Source organism: Oryctolagus cuniculus, chromosome 1, assembly GCF_964237555.1.
Source record: "Oryctolagus cuniculus chromosome 1, mOryCun1.1, whole genome shotgun sequence".
NCBI lineage: Eukaryota > Metazoa > Chordata > Mammalia > Lagomorpha > Leporidae > Oryctolagus > Oryctolagus cuniculus.
Window position 1 is genome coordinate 21710127 of NC_091432.1, and position 21666 is coordinate 21731792.

The 21666-nt window shown below is 57.1% G+C and overlaps 3 protein-coding genes across 6 annotated transcripts in view; all 3 read right to left on the reverse strand.

Annotated features, from left to right (window-relative positions):
- The window catches only part of LOC100346860 (probable inactive 1-aminocyclopropane-1-carboxylate synthase-like protein 2), a 162852-nt gene that overhangs the window by 123955 nt on the left and 17231 nt on the right, over positions 1-21666 (reverse strand). The window lies entirely within an intron of this gene.
- C1H11orf96 (chromosome 1 C11orf96 homolog) lies at positions 2388-3649 on the reverse strand. The gene has a single exon (XM_051826231.2). The coding sequence runs from the start codon at positions 3245-3247 to the stop codon at positions 2876-2878; it is 372 nt and encodes a 123-aa protein (XP_051682191.2). The 5' UTR covers positions 3248-3649; the 3' UTR covers positions 2388-2875.
- Positions 20938-21666, reverse strand: part of ALKBH3 (alkB homolog 3, alpha-ketoglutarate dependent dioxygenase) — a 35742-nt gene continuing 35013 nt past the window's right edge. The window contains exon 9 of the mRNA XM_002708851.5: positions 20938-21280. Coding sequence (XP_002708897.1) covers positions 21188-21280 — 93 coding nt within the window. The 3' untranslated portion in view covers positions 20938-21187. The remainder of the gene's footprint in view (positions 21281-21666) is intronic.

The following is a 21666-nucleotide window of genomic DNA, read 5'->3' on the forward strand; positions in this document are numbered from 1 at the left end:
AATACAAGGAGGAGCTGAGCCCCAGCACTTCCAGAGGGATTTCCCAAGGGCCCCTTGCCCAACTCTCCCCTCCCTCGTCCTCCACACACTGCAGAGCACACTTGTCGAGGTGGTGCAGAGGTCACGCCCCCGCCATCTGGTCTACCCACCCCAAACACTGGAACAACCCCAGAACCCCCTCTTTCACCTCCCCCTGTCCCTCTCCCGCTCAGTCTCTACCAGACTTCCTCCTAACACAACTCCTAGAACTGTCACATACAGGCCAAACCATGAAACTGGGACAAATAGGACATCTCTGTTACACTAAAGAGCGGGGCATTAGCTTAATTAAATGTGAAGTATCCATTCAGTAGAATTTTATGAAAGCCATGATGCAGGGCCATACGTACTGTTATTAAACACAAATGCAATTCAGTAAAAAAGCAGGTTGAAAATAGCATATGGAGCACAATCCCATTTTGTAAAAGAAAATAAACAGGCGTACACAGGCAGAACACCCAAAATGTTAAACCCATTTATGGTGGAGTGGTGGCAGTGCAAGTGACCTGTGCTGAACAAATATTTCTTGAGTGATAATAAAAGAAACAACAACAACAATAAGAAAAAGAAACGGGACGTAGGCAAGGGAGGCAGGGAGCTGCCTGGCGGCCTCTTTGTTCACTTGAGCTCAGCAAACATTTCAGGGCGGCACTCCCCAGCAGCTGCGCAGGGAATCCGGGATGAGATGCGGTGGCTGGCGCAACGGTGGCTGCGGTAACTCCCCACATCGGCCTTCGGCTGGGTTAGGAGGTTCTTCAAGGGGAAGAAAGCGACTCAGAGGTTCCAGATGCCCAGGGAGGGGGCCTCTGAGCAGTGGCAATGAGCTACTTCTGAAGGGGCGCATGACAAGAAGAGTAAGGGACAGGAAGCCAGGTGCTCCCCCTCTGCCCTGAGGAAGTATCTTTAGAGGGAGAAGAGAAAGGGGCCCTCTGAGACTCAGCCCTGCTCCTCCCACCCCCCACCCCGCCATGGGAGCGCCCACCTGCTTGGCCGTGGCTTGGCAGCTGCAGCTACCGCCGTAAAGCACCAGCCCACCCTGCCCCCTAAGACAGAGGCCCTGGCAGTTCAGGGCCTCCTTGCCACAATCCCACACCACAAGGGAGCACCTGCAATGACTGGTACCCTCCTCTGCGCAAACAGGGGACAAAGCCCCCCAGCCACAGAGGCTTTGGGCCTGTGCTCCTACCTCCAAGCCTTTGGGGAGGATGTCCTCTTGCAGCCCCATAATATTTTTGTTTCTTTGTTTCGTTTCCTCTGCTCTCTTTCTCCTGAGCCCAGGGCTCCAAGAGGTGGGGTGTGCAGAGAGAAGGGACGTTCAGATCCTCTGCTGGGTTGCGCTGAGATAATGGGTGCTTGCTGGGGAGACCACCTTCCCTGTTCTAACACACATCAGCCCCCCTCCCCCCACCGAGGGCACCTGAATGCACAGACTTGGCAACTTGGAGCCGAACCAAAGTGGGTCTGGAGTGGAGAAATCCTGCTCGGGTGTGGCGCGTTCCCCTCTGTGCAAGTCGCCCTGGTCGCCACCGGCTGCCCAGTGACACCACTAACCTGGGGCGTCTGGGGTGTGGACAGGGGTGCGGGCTCGCGCCACTGCTCTCCTGGTGAACTTTCCCTTGCTGCTGGACTTGTGTTCTCATCTGTATAAACAAGGGCACAGGGGCAGGGGTGGAGGCTGGGTGTGCAGGGGACTCGGTGGGACCCGAGTGCCCTTCAGGCTCTGCCCAGGGACACAGCCCAGCCTCCTGGCAGGACTCTGAAGCAGGTGAAGGAAACTGGATCAAAGGATGTGAGCGGCCGCTGTTGGCTCCCAAGGAGCAAGTGCGCCCCGCACTGTGCTGAGTCAGCTTGGGGGCAGCGGAGCCCTTACCTGGGAAGCCATGGCGGATGCGCCTCCAAGCTCTCGCCCTACCCGGGATGACTCCTGGCCCTCCCTGGGGTCTCCCCGCCTGATTTCCCCATTGCTGGTTCCGGAATCTTCCTACCCGCCGCTAGGAAAGGATACGGAACGGGTCCTTGAGGTTGGATGCGGGGCGGGGCCCAAGAGGTCAACTGTGCGGAGGAGGGCGCTTTCTGTCCTCAGGGCACCTTGTTTGCACCCGGCTTGACATCGCCGGAGACCGGGAACAGACCAGGACGACTGGCGCGCTCTGGGCTGGGTGTGGATCTGCTTGGGCAGGCAGGCAGTGGACCCGTGCCCCGCGTTCCGGTGACCGAAGTTCACGGAGCAATCTCAACTCAGGACTCCTGATGTCTGCCCCATTCCCGCCACCTCCCTCCCCTAATCCCCGCATTGGGAGCCTCTCTCCGGCCCCCAAAGGATCAAGAAGCCAAGAGCCCGGAGAACGCACTGTGCAAATATATGGGTTTTATTTGTCTCCATTTGGGAGCCTCACAGACAGATCCAAGTATAAAGACCATTAAATAAATGCCTTCGGCCATCGCAATGCAAAAATAAATATCCACCCTCCGGCCACAGCCGCTGCCGGCCCGCGCCTGACAGTTCCCGAAGTGTTCGGGCGAGAGTGAGTCGCGTGAGTGTGCGCGGGCGTGTGCCAGGGGCCCAGGGGACGGCGTGTGAGCAGTTGGACGAGGCACAGGGCGGCGCACACACTCGCGGTAGTCCGTACTGAGAGGAGTTAAAAAATAAACATTTACATGGGCAAAGAAAGCAGCCCCCCTGCCCCGCGACCCCCCGAGCCCGCCCGCGGCCCGAGCGAGCGCGACCGACCCAAGGGGGAGCCGGGTGGGAGTCCAAGCGCACGAGGGGCGGCGGTGTCCTGCACTCTGGGGTCCGCCGGGTGCAGGGTGCCTGCCGGAGCGCGCGCGGCAGCCCTCACAGGGCTGAGTCGGAGTCGCTGGAGTCCAGGCTGTTCCTCATTTTACAGCTGCTTAGCTGCTCCCTCTGCAGAGACAGGCTCTGCGTGCTGCGGCGCAGGCACTCCAGGCTCTGCAGGAACGATTTCTTGGCCTTTTCCTCCTCCATGGGGGACACTCCTTCTTCCTCCACCTCCTGGATCTCGTCGAAGGTCACTGGCTGCGTCTTGAACCTGGACTGGCGCGGCCGCCGCAGCCGGCCCCTGCCCTTGCACAGCTTGGCCGGCCGCACGGGCTGCGGAAACTCGTCTGCCAGGCACACGAAGTGCGGCATCACCGCTTGGTAGCTAGAACAAACGCCCACCAGCTCGCCGGGCTTGGTGGCCGCCATGGTGCCGCTGGCGTTTGCGGGGCCGGGTGGCGGGGTGCCTGGGTTCTCCGGGGTCGGCCGCTGCACCGGGACCCCCCGGGAGGCAGCAGCCTGGGGTTCACCGGTCGGGGGATCCAAATCTGCTGTGGGGTGGCGGTGCCCTCGCGGGCCCGGGCCAGCGCTTCTGGGGTGTGCGTGCAGACGGGCCCGTCGGGGGGCGCAGGGCTCCGGGGGTGGGGGGACGCTGCGCTGCACCGCTCTGCCTCGCTCTGAAGTGTTCACCGCTGCCGCTGCCGCCGTCTGCCCCGCGGTGGCCCGGCTCGCCTCTTATATAGCCCGGTCCTGCCCACACGGATGCGAGCGCCGATGACAGCGAATGCCATTTAAAGCGTGCGCGCCCCGCGCCCTTCCGCCTGACGTCGCCTCGCCGCTCTGGGAAAGTAACGGCCCCTTCTCCGGCACCGCCCCCCTCCCCTCCCGCCCGCCTGCCCCTACCACCCTGGCCTCGGAAAGCGGGCCCCGCCCTCAGGCGCTCCGGGAGCACATGAGAACCCCCCTCCCCCCCCCGCCCGGCAGACACGCGGCAGGGGCTCCTCAGATCGGCCGGCCTGGGCTGGTAATGTCCGTTCTGACAATCCTCCAAGTCGGTACCAACGCGCGGGCGCGGGGGCGCAGCCTCCCTCCCCCATCCCCATCCCAGATGGAGTCGCTGAGGCGCGGGTTATCTGGCTGCGGATTGTGCAGTGCGCACGCAGCGGGGTCTCGGGAGGGGGCGGATTGCCAGGCAGCTCTCAGCTCTCCTTGTAGCCGGCAGGGGCATCTGGCTCCTCAGACCTAGCTTGGAAGAAGGGTCGAACTTGCTTTCCTTGACACCCTCACACACGTGGTGTCTCTCTCTCTCTCTCTCTCTCTCTCTCTCTCTCTCTCTCTCTCTCACACACACACACACACACACACACACACACACACAATTCTTTCCCTCCCTAGATATCCTCTCTTTTTCTCCCTTCTCCTGACCCCCACCAAGTCCCCAGGGTACGCCCATGCACGCTGAGAAGCCTACTGCTCCGATATGGCACTAACAATAACACAGTAAGAGTTAGAGCTTTACTCTAGGGCTCCGTGTTACATATCCTACCCTGTTTACTGAAAAGGAGGAACCAGGTGCTCTTGTAGCCCCCAGCTAGGAGCTGATGCAGTGAAGTCCATCCTGCCCAGTGCCTCCAGGGCCCCTGGGGGCAGGTCCTCAGGGCAGCACTCCCTCCCCCATGCCTTGGTGGAGTCTCTGAGCACCCCTTGCCCACTGGGCCTGAGATGCTGCCACACAGAGCAGTGTCCCCTCAGGCCTCCGGAAGGCGCAAAGTGGGGAAGGAGCCCTTCTCAAAGCCATGGGCCAATGTTAAACCGGGTGGAGAAACCACGCCTTGGGCAAAGTATGATGCTAAGGGTGTCACCTTGTGGCCCCAGCCTGTTACTCCAGATGTCCTTGGGGCAGGAAAGGGAGAACATTTTGGAACACTGTCAGGAGGGGGACTAGGTGTGTGATTATTGGTGCATGGAACTCACTAGAACCACAGATCTGAAGCCTACCCGGTTTTTGAAGGCATTCTTAGCACCACTAGCATTTCTTTCTTTCTTTCTTTCTTTCTTTCTTTCTTTCTTTCTTTCTTTCTTTCTTTCTTTCTTTCTTTCTTTCTTTCTTTCTTTCTTTCTTTCTTTTCTCTTCTCTTCTCTTCTCTTCTCTTCTCTTCTCTTCTCTTCTCTTCTCTTCTCTTTTCTTTTCTTTTGACAGAGTGGACAGTGAGAGAGAGAGAGAGAGAGAAAGGTCTTCCTTTGCCGTTGGTTCACCCTCCAATGGCCACCACGGCTGGCTCGCTGCGGCCGGCGCACCATGCTGATCCGAAGGCAGGAGCCAGGTGCTTCTCCTGGTCTCCCATGCGGGTGCAGGGCCCAAGGACTTGGGCCATCCTCCACTGCACTCCCGGGCCATAGCAGAGAGCTGAACAGGAAGAGGAGCGACCGGGACAGAATCTGGCACCCTGACCAGGACTAGAACCTGATGTGCAGGAGCCGCAGGTGGAGGATTAGCCTAGTGAGCCGCAGCGCCGGCCACCCAGCACTAGCATTTCAAGGCTGGACTGTGAGAGTCCGGGACTGTTCAAGCCTGAATCAGCATCCAAGGGGTGTGGATTTGTCATGGTCTGTTTGCGGGTTGTGAGCAAATCCAAGAGCTAGGGAAACCCAGAACAGGGGGGTCACCCCAAAGAGCCACCTCCGCTACAGCGGGGAGTCCTCACAGTCATGGGGGGTGGGCTGTGGTGGAGGCTGCTGGCTGTGTACCTGGCTGGGTCACGTGTCCCAGCCTCCCTTGCAGCTGAGTGAACGGTGTGTCTAAGCTTTCAGCAGTGGCATGTAGGCACAAGTGGTGAGGTGACGCTTGCCTCAGGTGCTGAAGAGGAAGTTCCTGTCCTATGCGTCCATGTTTTTCCCTCATTTGGGCTGAAGGGTGAAGCAATGCTGCCATGAACCTGGGTCCCTGAGTATCCACGTGGAGCAGTATAAGAGCACCTGGTTCCACCAGGCACTAGTGGACTAGTCTCTTTTTTTTGTAAACAGGGTAAGGTATGTAACATGGAGCTTACTGGCTGCCCCAACTGGAAACACTTCCCTTGCAGCTACTGTATGAGAGAGCAATCGACTCTGGGTATTTTTAAACTCCTGGAATTCGGGGTCTCTCTGTTACATGGGTATAGTGTTGCCCTAAGAGAACCATGAGACATTCACATGGAGGTGGCAAGCAGGCCACTGGGACTCCGGGTAGAGGTAAGGCATGGAGGTGGAAGTGTCAGAGCCGTCGGGCATGGAGGGTGGTGAACACTGCAGGGTTGGGTGAGGTCCCACCTTCCATTCAGAGGTCTGGGACAGGCCCGGATGAAGGATGAGCCAGTTAAGAGCCTGGACGAGCAGTGGCCAATAGGGTAGGAGAGAAACCAGGAGATCACGTCAGAACCCGAGAGAAAGATGTTTCTAGGAGGAGAGAGCCCGTTAGAATGGGAGTCCAGAAACAGGTCCTAGCCCAGCTCTCCCAGAACTACGGCATGGCCCTGCACAGGCCACTTGTCTGCCTACCTGGTTTTCAGAGGCCTCACCTCGGAGAAGCCTTCCCCCTTCCCTGCCCCTCCGTCACCCCATCCCCTTCTTCACAGCCCATGCAGCCCTGTCTCGGAGGTCTCCTGCTCTGTTTGTTGATGTCCACATTGTCCACGCTCTCACCTGGCTCTCAGTATCAGCTGCTGCCTTTCCCTGGTGCCCAGGATGGAGCCGGCACTCAGCAGAGCCACGGGTTCCTGTGGACGGGGCTGCCGCCAAGCTCCCCCTGCTCCCCTGGCTCCTTGTCAAAACACGCAGCTTCTCCAGACCCCAGATTCCCAGCCCAGGGAGCAGGAGCCCCTATATCACTGCTGTGTGCTCCCCTCGATAACTCAGAGCCCGGAAAGTAGAAAAAGTAAGGCCTCCAGTTAGACAGAAGCTCATCCCCTGCTCAGCCCCGGGCTCTGCTCACAGGGGCTTTCCAGGAAGAAGGGAGGGGAATGGAGAAAGACTGGAACCTCCCCTCCTGGACAGGATCTGCCCCTCCCTAGCCACAGTTCCCCCCAGCCTCGGGAGGGCTCAAGGGCCAGCCCCCACCCTAGGGGGGCATTTTCCTCTTTCTGTGCCCCTCCTCGCTGGCAGGAGCCGGCCTCGGGCTGCACACAGCTGGACTCTCACTGGCGCTGCGCCAGGCTCCTTCTGTGACCTTGGGTGTGTCACGCCTCCTGAGACGCTGCTGCTGCACCTGGAGAGGGAAGGCAACGCCCTTGGGAGCCAGGGATTACTGCATGGGAAGCCCCTCAGCGTGTGTCCAGTGTGGCTTCAGCATGACAGAAACTTTCCTTTTTGCCATCATGACCTCACAGCCGGGCCTACCCAGTCCCCGAACTCAGAGATGACAGGGAAAGGCTCCCAGGAACTCCTGCTCCGGTGGCCTTTGGGGCTTTTGGTGGCTTCTGCCTCCTGGTCTGACTCACGGTTTAAAAGAGGAGGGCAGCCAGAGCCTTCCTGAGCTCTGGGTGATGACTCCAGGGCTGGAATTCCAGGCATGTCGGGGCGCTGACTGCAGTGGGCAGAGGTGGATCTCAACATGCCCTTCGATGGACGCCCCTCACATCTGTCCTGCTGCCAGGACCTGAGGGCCACAGCCTTCTACTCTGTAGAGTGCAGAGGAGCCAAGGCCGGTGGGCAACCTGGGGGATTCGGGACCCAGGACCCACCCTGGGGCTCAGGTCCTATCTTCTGCTGTCCTCTACACCTCGTGGGGGCCCTGCTGAGTTGCTGAGGCTGGGGGCTTGGGGAGGAGTTGACATCCATGTTTCTAGGCCAGGCTGTGCTGCCTCAACTGGCCCCCCTGGGGCAGGGGTTGGCTGAGGACCTCTTCAGCAGGCCTGTGGCCCCGAGACTACTGAGGAGGGACCTGGACGTGTCATCTGTTGAACACCTGCTATGCGCCTGGCGTTGTGCCTTCTCTGCTTTAGGTACTCTCCCATCTGCCTGGCTCCGAAGTCAGCGCTCATTGCTCACGTGCCCCACGTCTCTACTGCTGGGCAAGGAGCCGTGTCCTGCGGCCTTTTCGGTTCCATCACCCACACACTCTGTGGCCTTCAACCAGGTGCCTCCCACCTCTGCGCTGCAGTTTTCCCACTTGTGAGGCGAGGCGGCCGTATTGATTTCCGGGGAGTCCGCCTAGCTCTGACCTTCTGGTATCCTTGGGAGAATATGGGGGTGGAGGGACCCTTTCGCAGGAAGTAGACACTTCCTCTTGGGTTGGAGACTGGCAAGCAGCCTGGGCTGCAGGGACATAGGAAGGCTCGCCTCCAAGGAGGCTCTGCAGGGGACCAGATTGGGCAGGAAGACAGTGACAGATCCGGGAGGGGCTTGTACTATCCCTACGCACACCTTGGCTTTGGGGCAAAGCTGGATTTGTTTGTTTTTTAAAAAACCATCCACCAGTTCTTCAGCCATTAGCAGGGCCCAGGTGGAGTGAGTTGGGGACACGCAGCACGTCTTGGGATACAGAGGTGTGCGCTGATCCTCGAACACGCCAGTCAAGGCAGGAAGAAGCAGGTTGAGATGGGGGTGTCTGCCCACCTGTCCTCCTCTGCTTTTCCCTAGGGGATGGGGGAGAGGGCCAGGCCCCTCCTTGAGACGGCTCTGCCTCCCTGGCCCAGATCATTGCCAGCTAGAAGCCTTGGACAGCTGGCTGGCCCTGCCACCCCCACCTCACTGGGAAAGTGTCCCCAGCACGGGTCTCAGGGCCCCACCCCGAATGAGGTGATGGTTATTATAGACAGTGATGTCGGTCCATCTACACTTTGGCATATTTGGCCCAGTGATTGTGTGTGTGTGTGTGTGTGTGTGTGTGTATATATATATATATGTTTAATGCAAATGGGGATGTGGCATAAGGGGGAAGAGGGGACAGCACCAAGCACAGTGGGTGAGCGACGGGGCCTTTTCTGGGTAGTTCTGCTTCCTGCTCCCCACCTCTGCTCCCGCTGGATCCCACTCCACCTCCCAGCGGGCTCTCCGCGCAGAGCCTGTGACTTCAGCATCCTCCCAACTGCTCCTGCCTCACTCAAAATTAGCACTTCGTCTGGTACAATTGTGAGCATAAAAGTGTTTGGATAATTTTGCTGGAAGGTTGCCATGACAATCCCCAGCAAGCTCCAAGAGGGGGTGTCAGTATGCACGAGAGGGAAAGAGAAGGGAAGGAGAGAAGATGATGGGGTGGGGGGAAGAAGGCAGAGGAGCCAGGGGAACCCCCCCTCCCAGTCAGATAGTCCCACTCCAGTGCCCCCGCCCCAGTGGCCCCATTTGTGCTGCAATGAGCTCACTGTCTAAATCTGGGTCTCCCTGGCCACGCTGCAATGGGACACCAGCTGCTGGCAGGAAGCCTGCAGGGGTGGGTCCCTCCAGGGGCAGCACCCCAGCACCCCTACTGCCAGGATGGGTCCCGGGGAACACTGGGACGGAGTAGGGGTGGCAGGGGGATGCTCAGGGCCATAGAGCCCCGGGAAACCTCCATGGATGATGTCCAGAAAAGTTGGTGCTGATGTCAGCACTGGGGATACATTTGCCTGCCAAAGGCCTGCTTCCCAGCGCAGCTCTGCCAGCCAGGTTCTGTGGCTCAGTCCTTCCCAGGGGCTCTCTTTCAGGCCTGGGGCGGGAGGGGGGGGGGACTTCTGAAACCACTGGTATTGAGAATCATTACACAGATGAGGATGAAAACCCACACGTCTGTGGCCCTCGACCTCTGCAGAATACTTCTGCCTCTGTGACCTCAGCACAGCAGGTTTATCTTTGCTGTCTTTTGAGACAGAGAAGCCCAGAGAGGGGTAGACACTAGATGAAGGTCACACAGCAAGCAGCAAGGCAAGAAGGAGTAAGGTTGGAACCTAGTTCTGGACTTTACCCTGAGCCTCCTGCCTCCTTGGGGGACAGGTTGTCGAGAATGGGTCCCTTAGACACCAGCTCTTGTATTTTAGACAGAGAAATTCAGGGCCAGAGACAGCCCCCAGCTAGGAAGCATGAAGCCCAGGCTTGCAGCCTCCCATCCTGAAAAACTTCACTGGCTTTGCTGAACCAAGAGCCAGGACAATGAACCCCATTAGGCAAGTCCGAGCAACTGATGCTGAGCTGCAAAGTTACGACAGGCGTCTGGTTCCTGGAAATCAAAGCAGAGGGCAGTGGGAGCCAGAACGGCAGAGGCCAGAGAGTCACAGACTTCCTCGCTGTACCAAGTCCCAGCAGCGGGGCAGCCTGGGAGGGGCCTCCGGGCCCCTGTGGTTGGAGCTCCGTGGCCCTGAGCAAGTCGTTTCGGCTCTGCCACTCAAGAGCCGATGTGACAAAGAGGGTGGCTGTTGAGTGCAGAGCCCTGGAGGAGTCACCTCCTCAGCTGCGGAATAGCAGCCCTCCCTCATCTGTCCCCAGCTTGCTTAGAGTTCATCTTTCAGGGGCTGGTGCTGTGGTGTAGGGGGCAAAGCCGCCACCGGCAGTGCCGGCATCCCATATGGGTGCTGGCTTGAGTCCCGACTGCTCCGCTTCTGATCCAGCTCTCTGCTGTGGCCTGGGAAAGCAGTAGACGGCCCAAGTCCTTGAGCCCCTGCAGCCATGTGGGGTGGTGGGGAGGAGGCTCCTGGCTCCAGATCTGTATAAGTCCAGCCATTGTGGCCAACTGGGGAGTGAACCAGCGGATGATAGACCTCTCTCTCTCTCTCTGCCCCTCCGCCTCTCCCTGTGTAACTCTGACTTTCAAATAAGTAAATACATCTTTTTTTTTTTTTTTAAATCAAGTTCACCTTTCAGTAATTCACCATTGTGGAGCAGCAGGGGCCCTGAAACCAAAGTGCTCCGGACTCTGCAGCCGCCTGCAGCCGCCTGTCACGCAGCACTGGAAATGGAGAACGGCGTGCGAACAAGCACACGGCGCCTCCATGCTGCCTGCTGGGATATCGTGGTCTGGCATTCACTAGAAAGTTCTCACTCTGCAGGGAGGGGACAGGCTCATGCCTGCCCCCTCCTCCTGGGGGTAGAAGGCTTGGTTATGAGTGTCAAGCTACATGATTTATGGGAGCAAACAGGTAAACTTGAAGCCCCGTGGTGGGTGAGTGTCTGAATGGATTCCCGGAATCCTGGATGGGAGGATGCTGTCAGGTGAGGTCCCAAGCCTGGCTGCTGGTGCATTTCTGGGACCCAGAGTCCCTGCTCCCCAGACTCTGCCTCAAGCTGCCCCATGGACGCCACAGGTGCCTGCTGCACCCAGGCCCTCCTGTCAGGACTTGCTGGGGTGGGTGGGGGTCCCTCCTGGGCTCTCCCAGATGCTGTCTGCCTGTGGGGGGCAGTGCCCCCTCTCCCTTCAGAGCATCTGCAGGCTTCAAAGGATACAGGGGATGGGCTCTAAAGGAATGAGCTGTCCTGGGCACCTGCTCTGTCCCTGTCGCCTCACCCTCAAGCCTGTCCTCTGAGAAGTGTGAGGAGAGAGGCAGAGATGGCAGGGGACTTCCCCAGGGCCATGCAGCCAGGCAGAGGCAGGGCTGAGATTTGAACCCTGGTCTGTCAGTTGCCAAAGCAACTGCCCAAGGGCAAAGGGACAAGGCGACGGGGAGCTGGCTGGGCAGCCAGAGGAGGGTCTATGCTGCGGGCAGCCAGGCTCCATTTGCTGATGACTTTTCCAGGGCGAAGGCTGGTGTCCTGCAGCCCAGGCACAGAGGCTCTGACAGAGAGGGGAGCGGAGGTGACAGCGAAACCCACTCCTCCCTTCCCCACGGTGATGGCAGGAAGAGGCCTGGGGCTCCTCTCCACGCCCAGATGCCCCAGCTCTTACCATGGAACAGGCTGTGCACTGCTGGGCAGTGAGGACTCAGGGACCTCGGGGGCCCCACGCCGGGCCCCCAGGTGGGAAAACCCGAGGAGCAGTGCTCTCCCAGCAACTCGGGTCACGCCCACGCCTTCAGTCCCAGGACTCTGAGGCTGGAGACCACAAAGGCTCGGATGATGGGGGCAATGAAACCGCAGGACACTGGGGAGGGAGAACACCTGGCGGCTGCCTGAGCAGGAAGGGGCAGGACAGACAGACGGACGGATGGATGGGTGAGCTGGGTCAGTGCTTGTAGACCACGGGGTGTGACTCACTAATGGGCCACATCATCAGCTCGGGGGCCGTGACTAGCACGTTCGGTGTCGGACAGCAGAATACAAAACAAGCCGAGGAGACACGTGTCCAAAAGCACCGCTTCAGGAAGCTGTGCTTTTCTGCTTGCGTAAGTCTTGTTTATTAACCATGGCTTATAGTCAATAGAGCTAATAGGAACATCAAGTGGGTTCAAGCCCCACTTTTCACAGATGGGAAGACTGAGGCCAAAGGTAGAGAAAAGCATTGCCCAGGGGCCAGAGACAGGACGAAGACTCCTGCCTTGTCGCCTCTCACCCTGTGCTGTCCCAGCCTGAATGGGAAGCAGCCAGGGCCTGGTGTGTCCATCAGCCCCTGCCCACCGCCAGGTGTGTGTTGACTCTCCCTTCAGGCTCCGCCCCATTCCCGAGGCACAGCTGCCATCCTGAGATGGACAACCCTTCCAGGTGCAGAGACTTGGGCTAAGGACTTGCCACAGGCCACGCAGTACCAAGCGGAGGAGCAGAGACTAGAACCAGGTCTATGCCCAGGGACACCTGAGCACGTCTCCAAGGTGTCTCAGACAGGAGCAGCATGGGGGTTGGCGGCCAATCTCCCACCTTTCGTCGCAATGAACCAAGAAGGGATGCACACCGGACAGGCAACATCTGCCCTTCTCCCAGCCGCCCTTTCTCTCTTTCCTAAGAGGGGGAATCCTTCTCTGATGGCGGAGCTTGGGAACGTGGACCGAGTTTGGGGGGAGGGGAGAACCTGGCCTTTCCCCGCCCTCTTTCAGACCTGCCCGAAGCAGGGGTGGGTGTCCATGCAAGGGAGAGACCCCGGGAAGGGCCTGCGCCCACCTTCTGGAAGCAGGCCCAGAGGTGCACTGCTCTTCTGCCCTCCCAGGCTCCACGGGGGTGGTGTGGTGGGGGCAGGGTGCTCCTGTCTGCTGGCAGGGGCCGGCCCTGCTAGGCAAACCAGGGCTTAGGAGGGCACAGCGAGAAGCAGCTGTGGTCAGGGATGGAAGCCAATGTCTCCAGCTTCCTCACACCAACACTGACACTTGGACCTCATGCGGAGGCCTGGGTCTCTTCCCCCTGCTTCAGCACCCATGGGACAGGCGGTGCCACCAGCACCAGGAAACCCAGCGTCTTTCTTCCTCACCAGGCCACACACACACACACACTTGGGCTCCCACTCCAGGCCCAAGCCCTCCTTCCTGACAAATACATCTTCCTAAGCATCACCCTCCAGCTCCTGGAGGCTCCCCCCACTACTTGAGTGGGCTCCTGGGCCTGACCTGGGTCCGTCTTCCTCCCAGTGCTCCCAGTGGAAGCCCAGGACACTGCTTGTGAGCCTGGTGGCTGTCACTTAGCATTCTCCTCCCCGTTCTCCACGTGCTGCCTCCACCATGCAGCCTTCCCCGATCACCCCACATGACGCTTTTCTTGTTCCACCAACCCCTGGAGTGCTTTTAGGCAGAACCCCTCCTCACCCTCACTCTCACCTTGAACTGTGTATCCTGGTTTCCCAACAAACGTCATGAAACAACAGTGATCTCACAAATGGTGGCTGAAACATACAAGTCCCTACTTGGGCTGTGCCAGGCCCAGGACAGCTTCTTCAAGGAGGGAGGCTTTATCAGCTGTGGCACTTAGTACACAGCCAGCACTCAGAGCACAGTGGGAGCCTCTCAGATCCACAGGCAGCTGGGTAAGTTGCATGCCCTTCCCAGAGTGCCATTTACATTATGGATTTAAAGCCTTACAGCCATGCACAGCCTTCTGGATCCTGGCCAGCAGCCCCACTTCCAGGAATTCATTCTAAGAAGCGGTCGAGATGTGCACAGAGGTTTTTGCTACAGAACAGCTACGCACAGGGAAGGGATGGTACCAAATAAAAGTAGGGTCTACTTGGCCAGTGCTGCAATTCACTTGTCTAATCCTCTGCCTGTGGCCCTGGCACCCCAGGTTCTAGTCCCGGTCAGGGCGCCGGATTCTGTCCCAGTTGCTCCTCTTCCAGTCCAGCTCTCTGCTGTGGCCCGGGAGGGCAGTGGAGTATGGCCCAAGTGCTTAGGCCCTGAACCGGCATGGGAGACCAGGAGGAAGCACCTGGCTCCTGGCTTCGGATTGGTGCAGCGCGCCAGCCATAGCAGCCACTTGGGGGTGAACCAACGGAAGGAAGACCTTTCTCTCTCTCTCACTGTCTAACTCTGCCTATCAAAAAAAAAAAAAAAGTAGGGTCTACTGCATGGACTGCTGTGGGCATTAACAGATCCGGCACTGATACATGTAAAGCATTTAACAACAGCGCCAGACTCTGTAAACCTGCTACCTGTTCCAGCTACTATTCGAATCGTCGTCTGAATGAAGCCAAAGTGTGAGCTCTCAGGTGCGACACCACCCTGCCTCCTACCACTTGTTCTTATGGTTTCCAAAATCCACACACTGTCACTCACGGCAAAATCACTGCCACCACCATCAAGAATCGATATCTGGTGCAAAGAAGCTGATTCGATCAAATATGACTGCATCCTCCCCTACACAGCCACTCCAAATGATGATGCAGAACAGTGCTTAATGTCAGGCATGGATGTCTGTGAGTAGGAAAAGGCTATAGGACTGGAAGTCTGTCTGGTGTTACTTTAAAAGGATACAAACATGTAGACAGAATACATTACAAAAATCTGAAAAGCTGTCATCTATGGTTTGTGAAGTTACAAATGAGCTTTTATCCTAAAAATTTTTTTTCTTGCAAATACATACTCCTTTTGTAGTGAAGAGAAAAAACTCATTTTCCCAATGAAAATGAAAGTCACACTGTCCTCGTTCCATAATGGAAGGGACTGTGTCTTCCTTTTATAATCCCCCGCTGTAGCAGACACACAATCTCTGGACATAAAAGCCCTGGCCTCGAACAGAACTCCAGCCCAGCAATCTCGTTTAATCTTCCAGGCCAAGGCTTTCTGTGCAGAGTGTGGAAATGGGTTGACAGAAGCAAGGAAACCATGAAGCTAGTGGGGCTAACTGAGCCGGTGAGCTGCTTGGGGTGCTGGAAGCCACCCAGAACTGACCTCCAGGGGATAAGGTGACAGAATCCAGCCAGGGATGGTGCATCAGGAGACCAGTAACCTGGGAGAGGTGGTGGGGCTGCCGTGAGACAGCCACACATCCGTCCAAGGCCACTCCAGCATCTGGGAGCTCTCTTTGGTTTTGTCTAAATAACTTCTGAGGAGTGGCTTCAGTGCAACTGGGCCTAAACGTGAACTGGGGCCCAATTGTCACTCCAGCCATCCTTCCAAAAGCCTCTGTGTCCCCAACCCCTGCAGAGGCACCAGGGGAGCTTGCCGAGGGCCAGGGTAGGGCCACTGGGCCATCCGCTGGCCACAGATGGGTAGCCCGCATCATACAGGTTAAGGTTGGAGTTAGTAGGGCAAGGGGAAGGTTGCACTTAAAGTATTGCGTGACCCAGTATGTTCATGTCAGACACATTCCATGCATGAGATAGCCCTCGCGACCCTCCCCTCTTCCCCTGGGGGCTGCTTCAGTGCCATTTCACAGCCGAGGAAACAAGGCCTGGAGGCTGACCGGCTGCTCCGAGGGGACGCAGCTAGGAGGGGTGGAGCTGGGACGTAAGGCTAGGTCTGCCCGAGGCCCACTGAGGCTTCTCCTCCCTCCCTTCCGGCAAGAGCTCAGGCAGTAGCTCTGACGGAAGAGCAGGCTGGGGAGGGAGGCTGGGTCAAAGCTGCTGCTGCCCAGTTGGACCCTTGCAGGCAGGACTGGGACTGGAACACAAAGGTGACCCGGGGTCAGGACTGCCCGAGGTTGTCCTGCTAATTCCACTCCTCAGTTGCTGAAGGGCTGGGCTTGTGCTGTATTCAGCAGGATGCTGCTGCCCCCCTCCCCCAAGCTAAAGCAGGGACCCCTGCCATACACTGAGCCACCTGGCTGGTGCACACTCTGAGGCCATCAGAACTACTCCTTGGAGGGCAGCCCCAGAGGCACTGTGACTTTCTGGGGCTGCTGCCCCTGTGTTCTCTCTTGTACCAAGTCACTCTTAGTGGTGGAAAGAACACGGGCCTAGACACCTGACATAGTACATCTCCGTGCTACTGCTGCCTCAGCCCCTTCAGATGCTGCACAATGTGGCAACGCCTCAGTTTTCTCATCTATTCAATGGGGAGAGTAGACTCTAACCCTCACCCTTTGCAGGGTGCCCAGAGGCAAAGGGCCACAGCAGCAGAAGACGTCCCTAGCCCACCTCCCCTGGGGCACAGCACAGAGAGCAGGCATCCAGGGAGAATCCACAGGTTCAGACCTCCCCTCTTTGGTTTTTACCTCCAGGCCACTGCCTACCTTTCCCTGTTGCTCCAGGAGACAGGACAAAGGCTGAGGTCAGGGAGAGGGTACTGGGAAGAAATGGGCCGTTAATCCCTGGACAGAGCACCCAGAGGGGACACTTCTGTGGGTTCCCTGCTCTCTAAGACTTTCCTGCGTAGTGCCTGGGTGGGCCCAGCAGCCTGGATCCCCAGGGCCAGAGCTTTGGGGAAGCCTCCTAGCATTTTGCATCCAGCCATCCCACAAACATCCTTTAGTAAGGGTACCTACATCTCTTCACTTCTTGGGTACCCACCCCCGTCCCTGTGTAAGTGTGGAGCACTACCCCACCCCCACCCCGCCCAGGGTGCCTGGGGCAGGGGCCTCCTGCCACATCCACCCCAGTTTCTCCAGCAGAGCCTTGTGCACTCTTGCTCCCGCACTCACCCTGCCTGCGCTACCCATAGCTTCCTCCCGCCCGCAACTCCCAGGCAGGTACCACCCGCGGACTCCAGCCGGGGAACTCACAGTGACCAGCAGGTGCCATGGGCCACCGGATCCCTGAACCTCGTAAATGCTGGTCCATCGTGTTTACAAAGAGCCCGCCCCATCCCACAGGGCTGCCCCTGGGTATAACTCCCGTTGTGGGTAAGACGCTCCCCCCACCCCCACCTTCTCTTTCTTTTCCATAAAAACCAGAACCGGCCACCAGGAATGAGGATCAGGGGGTTGGGAGGCCAGGGCCCTGCTGGAGCAGTGACGGTCAGCCCTTCTGGAGATCACAGGGGAGTAGGGACTGTCCCTGTGCTGAGGGAGTGTGACATCAGCCTTCCCCGGACGGGGGCTGACAGCACGGAAATCATCAAAACAAGCGATGTCATCCATGGCCCTCTGAACAGCACTGACCTGGATGACAACACTGTTTTCTGACACTGCCCCTCCCCATCCCCACTCTGGGCTTTAACACCCACAGCCCCGCAGGTACGGGGCTCTGTCCACAGGCTGGGGTAGGTTTTTCTAACAAGAAGCCATACCAGTGCCAAACCAGCCGGGAAAAGCACCATCAGTCTGCGTTCTCCTCCCGTATAAGTAAACAGCAAAGTCATTTCCTTATTGACCGCCGACACACCAAAAAAAAAAAAAAAAAATCACGTCCGAGAACAGATTCCAGCAACCCAAATCCAACAGGGGCCAGGGGTCTCATGCTGGGGTTGGGGGAGGTCCGTCTAGAGAACCCGGCGGGCAGAGAGGGAGCGGGCAGTTGTGAACAAGGTCCCTTTGAAGAGAGGGTGTGGGTGGAATCGTGTATAAGGAAAGATTTAAACAAACAGAATGCATCGCTATGGAAACATTCAGCTTTCTCAAAAGCACTGTTAAGAAAAGTAATCAAGACTTCAGATTCAACACTACAAGTGTTTATGACCAGAAAAGGCAAAGTGGGTCTTAGATATTCTGCAGCCAAGGAAAAGCTGCCAGAATTCAAGGAAGAAGTATTCTCAGCAGGGCAGGAAGCCGTCATGTGTCAGGACACTCTCTCTGAAACTCTCCAACTGGAGCCTTCTGCTCCTTGCAAGGCCTGCTTAACTCTTTCGGGGTTGCCGTGACACAATTCAAGAGCCAGCGCCCGTCACTGATGGGTGCAGACAGACCTGCCCTGTCTACCCCGCAGGCTCAGGTCAACCACGGAGGCAGCGGGGAGTGGGTGCCACAAGGAAATGACAGCTGCATTAGCTGTGACCAAAACTGAATTAGTGATTGAGCTAGTGGTGTAGTCAACAAGAGAGCAAAACAGATCCTGGATTTTTTATGTTTATTTTCATCTACTTGAATGGCAAGTGAGAGCAAGAGCGAAAGACAGAGACCTAGACCTTCCATCTGTTGGATCACTCTCCAAACGCCCACAACAGAAAAACCTGGGCCAGGCTGAAGCTAAGCCATCCAGGTCCCCCATGCGGGTGGCAAAAGGCCCAAACACTTGAGCCATCATCTTCTGCCTCCCAGGAAGCATTATCAGGGATTTGACCAGTGCCTACCCCAGATCCTCATTTCAGTACTGCGGATACAATCTGACGTTGAGTGTTTCACTGCTCCGACCTGTGCTTCAAGACAAGCCGCCTGTTGGCAAGGCGTTTTTAGTGTGGAGCCTGACTTTTCCTTTGGGCTTTCTGTTGACCAGAGTAGTGGCATTGGTAGCTATTACAAAGGAGCTTCCCACTGACTTGGGCATCATTCAGGGTCCCCAAAAGTACTCACAGATCACAAGGAGAGGAGGAACCATAAGGGACAAACTCGCCTACCTCTCAAAGTACCTGCTTGGATGCATGCACCAGGAGTTTGGCTGAGAATTTGCCTAACTCACCGGAAAACAGCTCTGTCCCCCCAGAAAATGAGCTTTCTCAGTTCAGTGGCCAACTGCTGGTCTGGTCAGCAACATGGTTTCTGATTAGGAGATGTCAACATTGATTAGGAGGGATGACAGGCAGATGCCTGCCCTCACACACAGGGAAGCCAGGGGACAAACAGGTGGCCTGTGGGTCGCTGTGGCCAGCTCTGCAGGGACAAGTCCTGAGGCTCAGGCTTCCAGGAGGCCTGGTGGGGTATTCCTTCCACCTAAATTCAGCATGGCATGGGGAAAACACGTGGGCTTGGGGCTGAGCCCGTGGTTTGAACTTGGCTCTCACTCTGCAAGTCCTGTTCAGCTACTTAACCTCCTGGAGACACCGTCTCGTCTCTACAAGGGGAACAGTGTCTCCTGCAGGGCGGTGGCAAGGACTAATATAAAAGCTCGTAGGACACAGCCTACTAGGCTGAAGCTCAAAACAAAAAGGACAGCTGAAAAAAACACAAAAACTCACCCTGCCTTTCTTCATGCTATAACTGTTGCACTTGCTTCCTGCCTTAGACCTAATGTGAATAGAATGTCCTTGTCCTTCATTCCTAGGTGAGCCTGACCACCAGGAGAGGAAGAACCAGTTGGGCAGAGTGGCTGAGCATGGTTGTCCTTTGCCACAGTCTAGAATTCCTGTCCATTCCAAAAGCCTCTGACTTCATGCCAACCACCCCCTGACGTTTCAGAGCGGACATTATCTTAGTGGTGAAAAAAAAAATGGCAGTTCTGGCATATGGTGTCTATGGTGTGAGCAAGCAACAACAGCTACAGTACGCTGCCGTCTGATGGAGAAACCCGAGGGGTGGTCCAACCCGTCTGCCGCAGAACAGGAATTCACTTCCTTGCCAGACACGGGGATGAGGAGTGAGGCGCTCAAATGCACAGCTGATGCAAGGAGAGATCATGACCCTCCATTAGGAGGGAGGGAGGCTGCAGGACTCGGCACCATCTGCCAGTTCTTTCACTGGTAAGGAATGGAAGAGGAATCTCCCAGTGTCACATGTCCAACCAGAACCGGCGCTGGCTGTATCACCCCAGCCAGGTTTTGTTTGCTTTACTAGGAGAACAACGAGGAATTAAACAGAGATTTGCTTTGATTGTATAATGACGTGGCCCTCCTTAGTAGGAAGGCTTTGCATGCTGCTCACGTTTTGTAAAGGATTTTAGCATTTCTTAGAGAAAGGAGTTATCTAACAACACACACACACACCCCAAACAGGAACTATAATGGAAGGAGCCAGGCAGCTTCTCAGGGAGCAGAGCCCGGCAGGCCCAGTGTTGCACCCGAGCTCTGGGTAAGAGCTGGCCCAGCCTTTGGCACTGTATCAGGATCATGGGGATCTTCAATCTCACAACATGGAATGGAAACGGATAAAAAGAAAGACGACACTATACGTTTTCCCCAAAGGCAGAGAGAGAAACTCTAGCTCGTGTGCCCTACTTTCCTCCATTTCTATTCATTTTCTTTCTTCGGGTTTCCCGTATCCTGGTTTGGAATTCATCTGGCACACTGCTCCTGAGTCACGGGGTCAAGACGACACGTGTTTTTCTGATGCAAGAGGGGGCAGCCACTGTGCTCTGTTTTGGGAACCTTGGTGACATCACAGACTCACCCTTGAACCTTGGTAACGTGTGTGTAAGCGAACACTGAGTCAGAAGACAGCCTTAGTCATGGGCTCCTGGAACCCAAGGTGAACACGACCACTGGGTAATGGAGTCTGTTCCCTGGAGGCCTGCTCTCGCTTCTGTCTGGCGGGGGTTCAGTGACCCCATTGATTCTCTGGGGGAAACTAATCTACGTGGAACAGCTGTCACTAAGAGGGCGTTCGCGGCTCTCCAGCCTCAGCCTCGGCCTTGGCCTGCCACCTTGCATGACCTCCTCGGTCATTCCTCCCTAGGAGGGGACAGTTTGCTCGGGTGTCACGAGCCGTCCAGGTGCTCACACTGCTTTCATCCTCTACCCGAGGCCTCTGATCTGTGTCCCAGGCAGGTGGACAGGCGAGAAGACTTGGCTCAATAGCATGTCCCCTTTCCGCTGCGGCAGTGTGTCAATGTGTTAGGGTGTCGGGGCAGGCCTGAGCCAAGCCTGCAAGGCCACCTCTGGGTGTCAGCAGCTGTCTGCCCACAGAAGGCTCTGGAGCCACTGAGGCAGGCACAGTTCTGTCTCCACCTCGCCAGCATCACGAGGAACACACACGTGCAGACTTTCCACGGAGGCACAAGTCCATTCATATTTCCCCAAATGCAAGCAGGGAGGGTGGGAGGAATCTCGCTTATGGACAAAATCATCCGTGAGCGCAGCCACACACAGCCGTTTTTAATCTGCCTAAAGATAACATGGGGTTTTGTGACAGAGTTGGGAGTAAGCGTTCCCGCAGCACACACATTCCCACCACGCGCTGCTGGACGGCCGTGGAGAGGGCAGAGCTGGGAGCAGATCCCCCATCATGGGCCTCACGGCCGCCCCCGAGGTTGGCCAGACCGGCCTCTGGATACTTCCTCTGCATGGCAGGGTGGGCCCAGTCTCCGAGCAGCTTCTCTCAGACCTCCCATCAGCGGGCGGCCCCTCTCGGTTCCGGGTAAACGGTCCGAAAGGTCAGGTTCACTCTCGGCTCTCTCGAGTGGTATTCTTTGGGCACTCGATGCTAAATGGAAATACTGGTTACTCTCCGACATAGTACACACACATAGCAAGTTCAGAATGATTTCAAACTTATTTATGAGACACAGATTTCCCTCTTTTCTCCTCCCTTCAGCGAGCAAGGGGTAAACGTGCAAAAGGCCTCCTCCTCTGGAAATCACTCTCCACGCTGACCCCGCCGTGCCAGGCCAGCGCCCTGGAGGCGAGACAGTTTCTTCTCTTCCACTGCTGCTCCTCCTCACGGATGCCTGCCATTGCCCCAGATCTCATAAGGAAAACACGGATGGATGAGACCGGAGAGAGGCATGAGGGGATGTGCACGTCTGAGGCTCCAGCCTAAGCATGGCCTGGCCGAGCTGTGGAGCCGTGCAGTCTAATAGGACAGCCAAT